General features: G+C 56.4%; 2 protein-coding genes across 10 annotated transcripts; one reads left to right on the forward strand and one right to left on the reverse strand.

The window, feature by feature from the left end:
• Positions 1-92: 92 nt before the first annotated feature.
• Positions 93-11,633, forward strand: FCHSD1 (FCH and double SH3 domains 1). 9 transcript variants are annotated; one of them, XM_027081810.1, is made up of 20 exons: positions 105-186; positions 420-517; positions 1,109-1,154; positions 1,537-1,604; positions 1,909-2,065; positions 2,151-2,287; positions 2,386-2,449; positions 3,295-3,423; positions 3,862-3,984; positions 4,093-4,251; positions 4,717-4,842; positions 5,248-5,352; positions 5,548-5,709; positions 6,482-6,610; positions 6,688-6,771; positions 6,939-7,056; positions 7,154-7,374; positions 8,136-8,223; positions 9,158-9,213; positions 9,352-9,935. In XM_027081810.1, exons 1-20 carry the CDS (start codon positions 166-168, stop codon positions 9,415-9,417), a joined length of 2,157 nt encoding a protein of 718 aa, XP_026937611.1. In that variant the 5' UTR covers positions 105-165; the 3' UTR covers positions 9,418-9,935. The 9 variants fall into 9 exon arrangements, with proteins under 9 accessions (XP_026937620.1, XP_026937619.1, XP_026937611.1 ...); XM_027081811.1 differs by having other exon boundaries at positions 1,924-2,065; XM_027081812.1 differs by having other exon boundaries at positions 1,930-2,065.
• On the reverse strand, positions 9,853-13,891 carry RELL2 (RELT like 2). The gene is made up of 7 exons (XM_027081823.1): positions 13,201-13,891; positions 12,534-13,047; positions 12,075-12,140; positions 11,913-11,979; positions 11,285-11,470; positions 10,642-11,017; positions 9,853-10,046 (listed from the first exon to the last, which is right to left on the reverse strand). Exons 2-7 carry the CDS (start codon positions 12,715-12,717, stop codon positions 10,038-10,040), a joined length of 888 nt encoding a protein of 295 aa, XP_026937624.1. The 5' UTR covers positions 12,718-13,047; positions 13,201-13,891; the 3' UTR covers positions 9,853-10,037.
• Positions 13,892-13,972: the final 81 nt, after the last annotated feature.

Genomic DNA, 13,972 nt, shown 5'->3' on the forward strand with positions numbered 1-13,972 from the left:
AGAGGTTTAGTTCCTGCCGCTCTTGGCGCTTCGCGGCCCAGCGAAGGGACTGATCAGGCGTGGGCGGGGCGAGGGCGGAGCTGGGCCAGATCCTGGGCGGGGCTTAGATGTGGGCGGGGTTTCCTCGAGTTCCGGAGTCGAGTTGCTGCCTGGGCCGGAGCGGAGATGCAGCCGCCGCCCCGAAAAGTGAGCTTGGCCTGGGGACGGGGATTCCTGGCGGGCTGGGGGAGTGATGCGGCCCAAAGGGGCACCAGACCTGCGGTGGGGGACGAAGAGTAGGAAGGGGTTCAAGGGCCAACCCAGAAGTAACCGAGGAAACAGCCCAGCTCCTCCCTGGCCCCGCCCCCTCACCGCTCCCTGCGCGGAGTGTTTTTCAGGTCCCTGCGCCAGGGGTCTTCATCTTCTTCTTACCCACACAGGTGAAGCCATCCCAGGAGGTGAAGCTTCGCTTCCTGGAGCAGCTGAACATCCTTCAGACCCGGCAGCAGAGAGAGGCGGACCTACTGGAGGATATCAGGTAGCCCTGACCCCCTCCACGTACCCCGACTTTCTCTGTCACACGCTCCGCCTTTTCTCCAACATACTACAGCTGTCGGGGTGGGCGGGGGTGAAGAGCTCTCCAACCTGCCCATTCAAGGCCGTCATCCTAGGCCTCCCTCTCCAGATGCCGGATACGAATTATCCTTCCACGCACCCCAACACACATAAACACACAGGGACCCTCTCTCAAACCCCTTCACTCCATACCGCCCCCTCCACACCCACAATCAAACTCAGGACAGAATCCCCCCTCCCTCTTCCAGACCTGTTGGAAGGCTGGCACACAGTGTACTCAGCTGACCCCCATCAGTCCTCACCTCCAAGCACACAGATGGTTCTCCAGGGGTGGGGAGGATCCTGCTGAGGCTCTGAGCACTGAGATGAGGTTGTCCTTTGCTGCGGCTGCCCGAGGTGATCTCAAGGACTCTGTCTTCAGTCTCAGGCCCTCCTGGTATAGTCACACTCCAGGCCTGGCTCCCCTCTCCCTCCTGCCCAGGCTAAGGAGAGGGTCGAGGGTGGGAGAAAAGGACCAAACAGTAAGACCACCCCATCCCCCTAATCTCCACAGATCCTACAGCAAGCAGAGGGCAGCCATTGAACGGGAGTATGGGCAGGTATGGGACTCCTTTCTCTGGACCTTCCCTTTTGTTCTAGCCTCCTTTACACTACCAGCAATGTGCCTCCACGCATACTCCTGTTCTGGTCAAGAGCAAATCCCTAGCACCAGGCAAATTTGTGTCAAATCCCTGCTGTGGTACTTTTTAGCTGTTTGACCTTGGACAAGTTACTTAACGTTTCTTGGCCTCAATTTCTTTCTCTGTAAAATGGGAATAATAGTAACTGTACCTTCACGCAAGGTTGTTGTAAGGACAGAATAAGTTAATGCATGTAAAGCACTTAGCAAAGTGGGTGGCATTATTATACTCTGATCGTATGTTCTCCCAAGTGGGGAGAGTCTTTGAAAGGGAACTGGGTCTGTGATGACTTTCCCACCAGGCACTCCAGAAACTGGCTGGGCCATTTCTGAAGAGGGAAGGACACCGGAGTGGGGAGATGGACAGCAGGTGGGTCCCATGCTGGGGTGGCAGGGAGGCCAGGGAGCCAAGAAGGGATGAGGAGCTCAACCCCAGGAACCTATGAGGAGGGCACGTGAGCGGCAGGTAGAGCTGACACGGCAGCGGGATAGCAGCTGACCCAGCAAGGACACTGGATGGGGGCGGAGGGCATAAGTGATCCTTGTGGCCGAGCTAATGGGCTGATCGATTGATGGGCTCCCAGACGAGGGGGATGGGAAAGCAGTCTGTCTCCCATGGTGTTGGGGGGGGGCGCATCTCGTGAAGCTTTGGAGTGCTCCCCTCGTCAATGCAGACTTTCTCTGGGGAGAGGCAGGATGGTGTTTGGTGCCTGGCGCTGCCTGCTGGATGCCACCATGGCTGGGGGCCAAGCCCGGCTCCAGGCATCTGACCGATACCGTGACCTGGCAGGAGGCACAGGGCGGAGCGCTAAGGAGCAGGTGCTTAGGAAGGTACGGCTCAGTGGATGGGGTGAAGGAAGGGCTGACTCAGGGATGGAGGTGATCTGGATCAGGACTTGTGTGTCCATGCCCCTAGGGAGCAGAGAACCTCCAGAGGGCGCAAGCCGAGGTGCTGCAGTCTGTCCGGGAGCTGAGCCGAAGTCGAAAGCTGTATGGGCAGCGTGAACGGGTGTGGGCCTTGGCACAGGAAAAGGCGGCTGATGTCCAGGCCAGGTGGGGTCATGGGGAGTTAGGAAGCCTGTGGCGTCGGGGCATGGAGCCAAGGTGCCATGGCTGGGCCTGACCTCCGCTCCTCTCCCTTGCCTGCACAGGCTTAACCGAAGTGACCATGGCCTCTTCCACACTCGGACCAGTCTCCAGAAACTCAGCACCAAGGTTCAGAGGATGTGGGCATGAGTCGGGGCAGGGAGAGGTGGGCAGATTAGTCTAGTGGTTTGGAACCCGGGGGCATAAGTCAGAGAGACTGGGATGAATCCAGGCTACCCTACTTCCTTGGTGCCTGACCTTGGTAAACTTGATGTCTCTGAGCCTCATTTTCTTCATCTATAAAATGGAAATAGTACCTTTGTTTTTCATTCCTTTAATATGCAGTGATTGAGGACTTCTATGTACTTGGCATTGTTTGAAACACTGGGGAGATGATGGGGAACACTACCAGCAGAGCTCCTGCCTCCACAGCCTGGTTAGGGGAGACAGATAGTAAATAAACAAAGACTCAGAATAAATGAAAAGAAGGTGATATGATAAAGCATAACAGGGGAGTGTAATTTAGAGGGAAAGCCTCTCTGAACAGGTGGCCTGAGTGTCAAGGAGGAGCCAGCCATGCAGAGATGTAGGGGAAGAACATTCCAGGGAGAGGCAACGGTGAGTGCAAAGGCTCTGAGGTGGGAATAACTTTGTAGGCTCGAGGAACTGAGGGAAGGCCAGTGTGGCTGGAGCACTGTGAGCAAGGGGACGAGCACTGTGGAAAGACTCAGAGAGGGTGCAGGGGCCAGCTCATGTTGGACCTGGTAGACCACGGTAAGGAGCAGTTGGGATTTTATCCTAAATGTATGCAGTTGCCACTAGAGGATTTTGAGCAGGAATTGTGAGTATGTAAAATTTTTAGTATGGTTTGCCAGTTATCTCAGTCCTGTGAGAGTCCATTCTGGATCTGGGTTGGCCATGGAAGGACCCCAAGGCTCCAGGCCTCCCAGTTGACACCTATGTTCCTCTCCTAGCTGTCTGTCCAGTCGGCCCAGTACTCCCAGCAGCTGAGAGCGGCCCGCAATGAGTACCTGCTCAACTTGGTGGCCACCAATGCCCACCTTGACCACTACTACCAGGAAGAACTGCCGGCCGTGCTCAAGGCCAGTCTCAGCCTAGATACCCCTGCCTCTCAGCAGGGAGGGCATCTCCCTGCTTCCCACCACCATCAGGCTGGGTGGGGCTGGGGACCTAGTCTGCTCAGAGTGGGCAGAAGATACATACCTAGGTTCTGCTTCTGCTTCTAGCTGGCTGCATGACATTGTGCAGAACACTTGCCCCTCTGAACCCCAGTTTCTTCCTCAGGACTAACCCCTGCTCTGCCTACTTTATAAGACTAATGGGGCTCAAGGGAGAGAATGAATGTGAAAATGCTTTTTAAACTGTTAAGTGCTGTGCACACATGAGGGCCTATTATTAGAAGCATAATAATGTCTTATTCCTTCTCAATTTCCCATACCTCCTACCCATCACCCATTCAAACCTGGACAGAGAGCCTGCTTGGGGGAAGGGTGGTGTCAGCATCTTGGGGTTCTCTCCAGGCCCTGGTCAGCGAGCTGTTGGAACACCTGAGGGACCCGCTGACTTCACTGAGCCGCACGGAGCTGGAAGCTGCAGAGATGGCTCTGGAGCATGCCCACCGTGGGGGGCAAGCGACCTCCCAGGTAAGCTCCCCAGAGATCCTCTTCACCCTTCTCTCCCAGTACAGCGCCCCCTCCTCCACTGCATGTCTGCCCCTTTCCTTCTCACCTTGTCCTCTCTCTACCAAGAAGGCTGGGGACAGGCTTGGAGAGGGAGCCAGTGAGTGGCCGACTTTGATTTTTTCCAACTCCCAGGTAAGCTGGGAGCAGGATCTGGAGCTTTTTCTTCAGGAGCCCGGAGTATTCTCCCCCACCCCAGCTCAGCAGTTTCAGCCAGCAGGGAATGATCAGGTAAGACCTCTCTGCTAGGTGCAGTCAGGCCACTTGGAAAGGGGACTGTGGTGTAGGCCTCTTCCCCATTATCCTGGTTTTAACTTAGGGACTATTAAACCTCTTCCCCATTGTCCTGGTTTTAACTTAGGGACTATTAAACCATGGAGAGAGGGTTTCAGAACCCCAGTTCACCTCCCTCCCACCAGGACACAAATTAACGCACTTCCTCCCACCCTTCTGTCCCTTCACTGCACTATCTTCTTCATTCTACCTCTGTCCCTCAACTTGGATCCCACTTCTGGGACTCTCTGTGTGTCCACATGAATGCACTCCTGTGTCCACAGTCATAGGTGTGTGCTCCCACCTATTTGTCCCTGACCCTGGAGGTCAGGAGACAGGGAAGAAAAAAAGGAGGGAACTGGAGGGAGGGGGAACAGAGAAGGAGCAGCAACAGGGCATCCTCACAGCTCCCCATTCATTCAGGTGTGTGTCCTGGAGCTGGAGCGGGGCGCAGGAGGTGTGGCCAGGGAGAGTGGCCTGGAGAAAGAAGTTCAACGCTGGACGAGCCGAGCTGCCCGAGACTACAAGATCCAGAACCATGGGCAGCGGGTGAGGTGGGGAGTGCAGGTGTCGGGGGTGGGCAAGAAGAGCTGAGAGATGGGGATCCCGGCGTCACTGGGGATGTCATGGGGCTGCAGGCAGGAGGGGAAGGAAGGGTAATTTAAGCCGACAGTGTGGCACAGTAATTTAAGAGCGTAACCTTTGGGACTAGACTCACCTGGGCTCAAATCTTGCTCTGTTGCTTCCTAGTTATGTAACCCTGAGTAAGGGAGTGACTTAAGCTCTCTGGACCGCAGTTTCCTCATCATTAAAGTGGGGCTAATGATGGCACCCACATCACAGGGAAGATGAGATGACATAATGCATGTGAAACAACTAGGAAACTCCCGGGTTATTAGTAAGTTGTGCCCCATAGTATCTCCACCCACTCCTGTCCTCTGCGTCCCCAACCAGGTGCTGCAGCGGCTGGAGCAGAGGCGGCAGCAGGCTTCAGAGCGGGAGGCTCCAGGCATAGAACAGCGGCTGCAGGAAGTGAGGGAGAGCATCCGGCGGGCACAGGTGAGCCACAGCCCTGGGGTTAGAGCCACTGAGACTGCACCTCCTCCGGCAACACCCTCCTCCACTCCTTTATCTGATGGTGGGGAGACTGGAGGCAGGAGGTAGAGGGTGGACACATCTGGGGAGGAGGCTCCACTCACCTCCCAAGGGCAGGCCCAGCCACAGCCTTGACTGACGCCCTCTTCCCTGTGTCAGGTGAGCCAGGTGAAGGGGGCTGCCCGGCTGGCCCTGCTGCAGGGGGCTGGCCTGGATGTGCAGCACTGGCTGAAGCCAGCCATGACCCAGGCCCAGGATGAGGTAGAGCAGGAGCGACGGCTCAGCGAGGCCCGGCTGTCCCAGAGGGACCTCTCTCCCACGGTGAGCTCCCTCCACTCCCTCCCCATACACACCAGGAGGGTAAAGAGCCCCAGTGGAAAGCAGAGCTTATAAAGTGGGAATCACACTAGTAGCTAACTCAAAGGGTTGTTGTGAGGCTGAAATGAAATCACTTAAGTATGACTCTTGGCACAGTTTGTAACATAGAGAGCTGTCAATGAACTTTTATTATGGAGTATAGGATGGTGGTTATGAAAGGTCCCGAGAGCAGACTATAAGCAGTTTGAGTACCAGCCACTCCACTTACTAGCTGTGTGATCTTGGAAAGTGACTTAGCCTTTCTGAGCCTCAGTTTCCCATTAAGTAAACTGAGGTTGATAGTTTCGCAAAATAACACTGGGTTATTAAGAAGTTTAAACAAGACAACGTACATAAGATACTTAGCATTGTGCTTGGCACATATAAGCGCTCAATACTGTAACTCTGTGATTATTGTTAGTGTTATCTTGCTCTGTGGTGGTTCTGCCTGTGACCCAGGGTGAACGGATGGGTGGTACTACCTTGGAGGAGGATCCACAATGTTAAGGGTAGGATGGGGTGGGAGCGAGGCGCAAGAGCGAGGGGATATGGGGATATATGTATACATGTAGCTGATTCACTTTGTCATACGGCAGAAACTAACACAACATTGTAAAGCAATTATACTCCAATAAAGATGTTTAAAAAAAAAAAAAGGTAGAATGGAGGAGTGAGAGATATAGTGGGTGGTACTTGAGACGGGGCCTCACAACGATGCCTGTTCTCTGTCCCCCAGGCTGAGGATGCTGAGCTGTCTGACTTTGAGGAATGTGAGGAGACGGGGGAGCTCTTTGAGGAGCCCGCCCCCCCAGCCCTGGCCACCAGGCCCCTCCCCTGCCCTGTCCATGTGGTGTTTGGCTATCAGGTATGAATGGAGGTGGGGACCGCAGACAGGCAGGGGTGGGGAACAGCCAGTCCTGAATCCTTCTTTGTGGGTCCCAGGCAGGACATGAGGACGAGCTGACCATCACAGAGGGCGAGTGGCTGGAGGTCATAGAGGAGGGAGATGCCGACGAATGGGTCAAGGTGGGTATGGACCCAGGGCTCTGCCCTTGGCAAGGGGGCAGTGGGAGGGACTTCTCTGTGGTCCGTAAAGACCCAGCCAGGCAAAGCTGGAAGCCTGAGTGGAGGAGGGCCAGGGCCGTGGACTGCTGAGGCAAGCCTGCTTTCTGTTCACGTTGCTGGGTGAGCAGGCTCGGAACCAGCACGGTGAGGTAGGCTTTGTCCCTGAGCGGTATCTCAACTTCCCGGACCTCTCCTTCCCTGAGAGCAGCCATGACAGCGACAATCCTTCGGGGGCAGAGCCCACAGGTAAGAAAGGGAGAAGAGTTACTGAGTGGTTGTAGCCCTGGTCTGGGGGCACTGCTGCCCGCCTCTTCCCCTCACCATCTCTCCCGGGCTTCCGCAGCGTTCCTGGCCTGCGCCCTGTACAGCTACACGGGACAGAGCGCAGAGGAACTGAGCTTCCCCGAGGGGGCGCTTATCCGCCTGCTGCCCCGGACCCAGGATGGAGTGGATGATGGCTTCTGGAGGGGAGAATTTGGGGGCCATGTTGGGGTCTTCCCCTCCCTGCTGGTGGAGGAGCTACTTGGACCCCCAGGGCCATCTGAACTCTCAGACCCTGAACAGGTGAGGCTTCCTTTTCCCTGGGTCCCCAGGCACCAATGGGTTGACCCTCCCATGCCAGGGAGGTCCCATATTCGTCTTAATGCCCCCTCCCCCGCATAGTGGCTTGGGACCCCCCATCTCCTTTGGCACAGAGAAAGGGGACACCAAGGCAGTCTTCATTAGAGTTTGGTTGTCCTGCTTTAGAGCTGGATCTTAGTTCAGATTCCTGTTCTGTTACTTTAGGCAGTGATTAGACCTCTCTGAGCTTGTTTCTTCACATGCATGTAAAAGGGGGACAATAATGCCTCTTTCAGGAGGCTAACTATCCTGATTAGAGATAGTGGAAGTAAAGTGCTTAGCACAGTGGCCCATAGGTGCTTTGATATATGGTACCTGTTGTTCTAGCAAGAAGAGCATAGGAGTAGGAGTCTGGAGTTCTAGCCAGGACTTTGTCACTAACTAGCTCTGTGATTTTGGATAGATGGATTAACCTGAGTCTCACCTCTGACATAGGAATCATCAAATCCTTACCTCATGGGGTGGTGGTGAGGACTGAATGAATTAGTGCATGCGAAGTGCTAGCAAAATGCCTGGGACATATTAAGTGTCAATATATATTGGCTGTTGAAATGTGTATCACCTACAAGCCTCACCCAGATACAAGCATTTGGTCACTCTCTGAACTGGGGAGTGACAGGACAGGAACTGAAGATGGGATGGGAGGAAGAGCTGGTGAAACCTTCCCACATGCCGGGAATAACTCTTTGCCCCCTCATCCCCAGATCCTGCCATCCCCTTCCCCTCCCAGCTTCTCCCCTCCTGCACCCACCTCTGCCTTGGATGGGTCGCCTGCACCTGTCCTGCCCGGTGGTGAGTAGAAGGAGCTGGGGCCCTGGGAGGGTAAGAGACAGGAAGAAGGAGGAAGTCTGGAGCTCCTGGGTTACACTCAGCCCCTCTGCCTGCCCTCAGGAACCTCCTCCATCAGGCTCTCTGATGCATGATGGTAGAAGAGCTTGGGCTTTGGAGCTGGGCCCACTGTTCAAACTCTGCTCTATGACATCCTAGTGTGTGATTTAACATGCCTGGGCCTTTACAGAGTGAGGAGGAAGGTCCCTCCCTCACTGAGTTGTGAGAGTTAAAGGGATGTGTCTATAGAGTGCCCAGCGTTGTGCTGGGCACATAGCAAGCATGCAATTAGTAGCTGTTTTCTTATTATTATTATTTTAAAAATTAGCCAGTTTCTCCCACAGTGTTTTCCCAATACACATCCTCTGCCCTTAGTGTTCTTGAATCCTGCAAACACCTGGTTTGCATCATCATTTTCCTCAACCATCTTTTCTTTTTTTTTTTCCTTGTTTTTGTTGTTACCTCATCCATCTTTCCTAAAACCATCTTTTCTAAAAGGTTCTTTCACTTTCTTCACTGCACCCCCCACCCACCACGACCCTGGAACCCCGTGAGCGTTTTCTGCACCCCGCTTCTCCAGCACCCGTCGTTCACTTTGAATGATTTAGTACTCAGTCACTCATTGTGTCTGTCAGTGTTTCATTATGCAGTTCCTGGCAGCCATTAGGGGTGGGGGCGGTGTGGATCCCTCCTGCCCCCGGGTACCTTTAGCAGGCCCGATTATACAGCAGGTGCTCAGTAAGCATTGAGGTTGGATGGACTGATGGATATTATGACCCAGGTTAGTGACCATTTGTTAATTCAACAAATATTTACAGAGTGCCACTGTCCTAAGTGCTGGAGATACAGAAGCGAACAAAACAAAGTCGTAAGACTGACTTGTGGTTCTTATTTCCAGACCAAGACCTGGACTGCCCTGGACCCCTGGATGTGATGGCGCCTCGACTCAGGCCGGTAAGGGCCCCGCCCTTGGAGGAGAGTGTTTGGAGAGGGGTCACTCCAACTTGTCCTGTTTTATCTGCAGGACAGAGGGAATGGACAGGGATATCCCCAAGGGAGGCATCTGGTGCACTGACTGTGTGTTCTCTACAGATGCGTCCACCGCCTCCCCCGCCAGCTAAAGCCCCGGATCCTGGCCACCCAGATCCTCTCACCTGAAGCCCGGGGGAATCACTTTCCCCCAGTGATGCTGCTGCCCCTATCTCCGTGCTATCAGAGACCACCCCTCCCCACGGTGATCCAGAGCGACACAGCCAAAAGCTGGAATCTCCCTGATTTCCGTTCTCACCTTCACGGGTAGAAATTTCTTCTCTCCCCATTTCTGGGGCGGGAACCCACTCCTTTTTTGCCATCATCCTCCAGCCATCTCTAAGGGCTGAAACTACTCCTTTGTCTTCTGCTACCACCCCATCTCTAGGGTGGTGAAGTACCCTGAAATCTCTGGGACTGGGATTCATCCCCCAAAGTCTCGAGTGGCTCTGGCTTATTTGTGTCTCCACCCTGGTTCTGTGAATCACCCCACTCCAGACGCCAGAGCCACTGGGGATGGGGGCAGGCCTGTCAGAAGGAGCTGGAGCCAGTATGCGAAGCAGCTGTAATCGTCTGAGCGGATTTATTGACAGTGAATAAAGGGCACAAAGCCCAAGCCAGGGCCTGGGCCTCTTGTGCCAAGAGGGCAGGGGGTCTAAGGTGCTATTGCTTTAAGGGCCCACCAAGGGCAGGGGCCTGCTCCCAGCCGCACGCTCTAGCATATGGAGTGAGGTGATGGGGAAAGCAGGTCAGGCGGCCTGTTGGCAGACAGGGGAAGGGGAAGAGACTGAGGACCAGAGGTGGGACTTCTCCCAAGGTCCCCCAGCCTGAGACCGTGCAGTTCCAGGTGGAAGTAGGGCTGGTCCCTCAGCTGGGGGGCAGTGCTGTCCAGTTGAGAGGAGGGGCTTCATGCCCACCCAACCCCTGGCCCTGCCAGCTGGTAGTCCATCAGCGCAATGAAGGAGAGGAAGGGTAACAGTGTTGCCTCCTCTTCAAGCTGTGTCCCCGCTTTTCCCCAGGGGCTGCAGGACCTTCCCTGTCCCCTGGAGCACAAGCCCACTCCCCACCACCAAACCAAGGAATATGTACCAAAGGCTAAGCCTGCAGTTTAGCTTGGGGGTTCAGGGAACCAATGGGCTTAGGTAGTTTAAAGTAGGGGGTGGGAGGATGAGATTATCTGACTTGGGGCCCAGGCAGACTCACCTCACACACCCCCTGCCCCCTGTGGTGGGGACACCTGAGAGAGAGAGGAGGGGTCACCAGTGGGAGAACAGGAGGTGGGTCATATCAGTGCCCCCTAGAGTAGGGGCAGTAAGAGCTGAGCCCACCGCAGCCCACCACATGTCTTCATACCTGGTGATCTGAGGTGTCCGGTTTGCTTGGCTGTCCATTTGCCTCTTGACTGGCCAGCCCTGGGCTTGGGCCCCTTTCTCCAGCCCCCAGCATCGACTCTGCAGAGGCTCCAGGGCTCCTCTCAAGTGCACGAGGGACTAGGCTGCTGTCCCTGAGTCCTCCATTCCGCACTGGGGGGCTGGCAAGGGCCAGGGGCTGCGGCCTCTCAGGGGGAAGACTCTCAATGGCAGGCATCCCTGTCCTGGGCTGCCCTCCCCCAGACCCCTGGCCACCCCCTGGGTCCTGCCCCCCACCAGATCCCCAGCTCCTGTCCGTGGGGGAGCCATCACGATGCTCATGCAGCCCGTAGCGCTTCTCAATGTGTGTCACCCGGAACCTGGGAGGGGAGGGAACACTGGGGCTTAGGACCACCACCCAGAGGCTGCTTGGCCCTTCCCTCTGGTCAGGGACATCCTGGGTTTGATAGGCACTTCCCTCTGGCCTAGGGCAGGGGAGACCAGATTGTGGGGCACATTGTGCAGCCTGGCTTCTGCTGTGGCTCACAGTCCACAAAGAAAGAGCCAGGGCCTACCTTTGGAGGCAGGTGCCTGACCGTTGGGGTCCCCACCTCAACCTCCCTTTCCCTGGGGCACTCTATACCCACCTGCCCACAGAGAACACAGTGGTCTCCCCAGGCCGGGGGCGACTCTTTCCTTCCTTGGAGCGTCCCTGACGGACAAGTGGGGGTCTCTTGTTGCGGCTGCAGTGGATGCAGGGGGCTGCGGAGCCCAGGTGCACTGTGTGATGATGGGAGGGGGCTCCGTCCTGCAAGCTGGAGGTGGCATCCACACTGGACGGTAGGGAGGAAAGGACCAGGGGTGACATTCCCAGTTTTCTTCCTGTTCGACTTGCTCCTGTTCTTTCAGCGTGCTCCTTAAACCCCAGATGCCCCACTTGCCCCAGGCCCCACCATTCGTTTCTTGTCTTTATCTAATAAACTCAATATGAAGATAGTAGTGACCATGTGTTCTCCCTCCTGGGGCTAAAAAGCGGGCAATGCTTAATGCAGAGGAGTGGCATAAAGGGTGAAGGTTAGGCTTGATGATATCCAGAGGAGAGATGTGGTTTGAAGGACTCAGGATTTCTACAAAACGTCCTTCTTCCTGTATGTTAACCAGCCTTACTCTCCCCTGTCAACCCGAACATGCAAGGAGACTGGGAGAGGAACGTGCAGGAGGAGAGGGTACTCTCCAAGGCAAGCTCAATCGTGCTGGCCCTTGTTCTCAGCTCACCTGGACAGGTGCATTGTCCCTTCTCCTTCACTGTCCCCCAGCATCTCCTTCAAGGCCTCAGCATTGGCTGAGGGCAGAAGGAAAAGAGGGGGTCAGTGGAGGCAAAGGCCGGGGCAAAGGAAAGTTGAGGAGGTGGGGAACAAGGGGCCAGCGTGCACCCACCTTCATTTTGGATGATGCATTGAACAATCCTCTCTACTGTGTCCTCATTCATGTCATCGTCCTCAGCTGAAGGATGAAAGAGGTCGGTAAGGAAGCAGCAAATGAGTCAGCTTTGGGGGTATATTACCTGGTGGCTTCTGTGGCTTCTTGCTCAAGACCTACCCCTTTAGCAAATTGCCATCATGCTGTACATTAGCATTCCAAGGGCCAGGGCAGAAAAGATGGGGAAATCAATGGGAGTCCAAGACTCATCAGTGGGCCCTTCCCACTCATGCTGCCTACTCTAGCCCTGCTTTCGGGGTGGTGGCAACCCAATTGCTTTTGCAGAGTCAAGAAAGCATTACTAGACCTCCTGAAAACTTGGTCGGGATTTGGCCTGGGTCTGTTGACCAGGAAGAGGTGTGGGGAGAAGGGTCAGGGAGAAAGGCGACTGAGCCAGGTTCTAGGCTGTTCACTCACGGGGCTGGAGCTGGGTGTCGTCAGGCTCCGAGCCCCTCGAGGTGCGGCAGCGGTAGCCTTTCTTCTTGAGCACGTGGCAGATCATGAAGCCTACCAGGCCCATGAGGAAGAAGACCAGCACAAGCAGGAAGAGCATGTACAGCCCATGTTGGGGCGGCTCCAGGTCAGGCTGTGGTTCCGACATGAGGCCCTGGGGGGCGAGCGCGGGCCAGGGCGCCTCCTGGGGTTAGGAGGCTGCAGCTAGAGATGGGGGGAGGGATAGGAATGCCTTCTTCAGGATCCGAGACAGGCAAGCCTCTAAGGTCTGGCCCCACCCCCCTACCCAACCAGGGAGCTGTCCGTGCCAGGGGTGCTGGTCCGGGCCAGGGGTGCCAGACGGCAGCTGCGCAAGCTGTCTTCCACGACCCTGGTCCGCTTCCCCGACGCCCAGAACGTTCCCCTTTCCAGCTTGTCCTGAGCTTCCGTCCCTCCCAAGGACACTGCAGAGCGAGATGGGACGGAATTCTCAGGCGGCCTGCACAAGGATCGTGCCTGAGTCAGCGTCCACACCTCCTCTGCGTTGGCCTGAGCCAGGCCTCCACAGCCCCCTCCCCTTCCTGTACTCTCGCGTACACACCCCCTCCCGCCTTTCTGTTCCTCCCATCCTGACCACCTGGCCCACTGGTACCGGTGGTTTAGCTCTGGCTCCGGCTCCGGCTCGGGTTCCGGTTCCAGGGGCGTCCTAGTCCGGCTCAGGGCCCCCGACGCCCTCCCGGCGCTCATCCCTTGCTTTCTTCCCCTCCCCCCTTCGCCGCCTCAAGGGCTCCGGGCTGCGGCCGCAGATACCCTTGCCGCGGCAGGCGGGGGGAGGGAAGGATGGAGAGGGATGCGGGCTGGTTGGGACCGGGGAGAGGCTCCGGACAACTCCAGCCCTGGGAAGGGAAGGAGAAGGGGGACGCCGCCGCCGCCGCCCTGGGTTCCCAAAAGCCTTCGACCGGCGCCGGCCCGGGACCAGGGGGCGGAGCGCAGGTGTGCCGGGCGGAGAGCGAGAGCCTTGCGCGCTTGTGAGCGCAAGTGTGATACGCGCGTGACTGCGCCGCTCCCCCCCTTCCCCGACCCCGCGTCGGGGGAGTGTGCGGTGCCGAGTCTGGGTCCGGTGAGGAGGACAGGCAGTCAGGCGAGAGTGCTCTCTACTGGTCTATCGGGCACAGCTGGCTTGGCTTCTGCCCTCAGATGCCCCGGCCGGATGTGTAGCAGGGAATCTTCCCAGCGGGCCGGAGGGAGCCGGCTCTCTGCACCCGAAAGGAACAGCGTGGCCGGTTCTCCGGAGCCTCCTAGAGAGGTGACATGGCCTGCGCCCCGTTTTGGAGAGGTAGCTGGACGGGATGGCTCGGCTTCCCGAGGATTTGACCCCCGCCCGGAAGGAAATGGCCCTATCATACTATTACCGACGCTACAGT

Source organism: Aethalodelphis obliquidens, unplaced genomic scaffold, assembly GCF_003676395.1.
Source record: "Aethalodelphis obliquidens isolate GAN/ISIS:26980383/991018 unplaced genomic scaffold, ASM367639v1 scaffold45, whole genome shotgun sequence".
In the NCBI taxonomy this organism is placed as follows: Eukaryota; Metazoa; Chordata; class Mammalia; order Artiodactyla; family Delphinidae; genus Aethalodelphis; species Aethalodelphis obliquidens.

Coding starts and splice junctions, on each gene's coding strand:
- FCHSD1 (XM_027081810.1), top strand. CDS start 166: ATGCAGCCGCCGCCCCGAAAA. Junction 3,424..3,861: donor AACTGCCGGCCGTGCTCAAG/GCCAGTCTCAGC, acceptor GGTTCTCTCCAG/GCCCTGGTCAGCGAGCTGTT. Junction 8,224..9,157: donor TGCACCTGTCCTGCCCGGTG/GTGAGTAGAAGG, acceptor TCTTATTTCCAG/ACCAAGACCTGGACTGCCCT.
- RELL2 (XM_027081823.1), bottom strand. CDS start 12,717: ATGTCGGAACCACAGCCTGACCTGGAGCCGCCCCAACATGGGCTGTAC. Junction 11,980..12,074: donor ATGCATCATCCAAAATGAAG/GTGGGTGCACGC, acceptor TTCTGCCCTCAG/CCAATGCTGAGGCCTTGAAG. Junction 11,018..11,284: donor ACTGTGTTCTCTGTGGGCAG/GTGGGTATAGAG, acceptor CTCCCCTCCCAG/GTTCCGGGTGACACACATTG.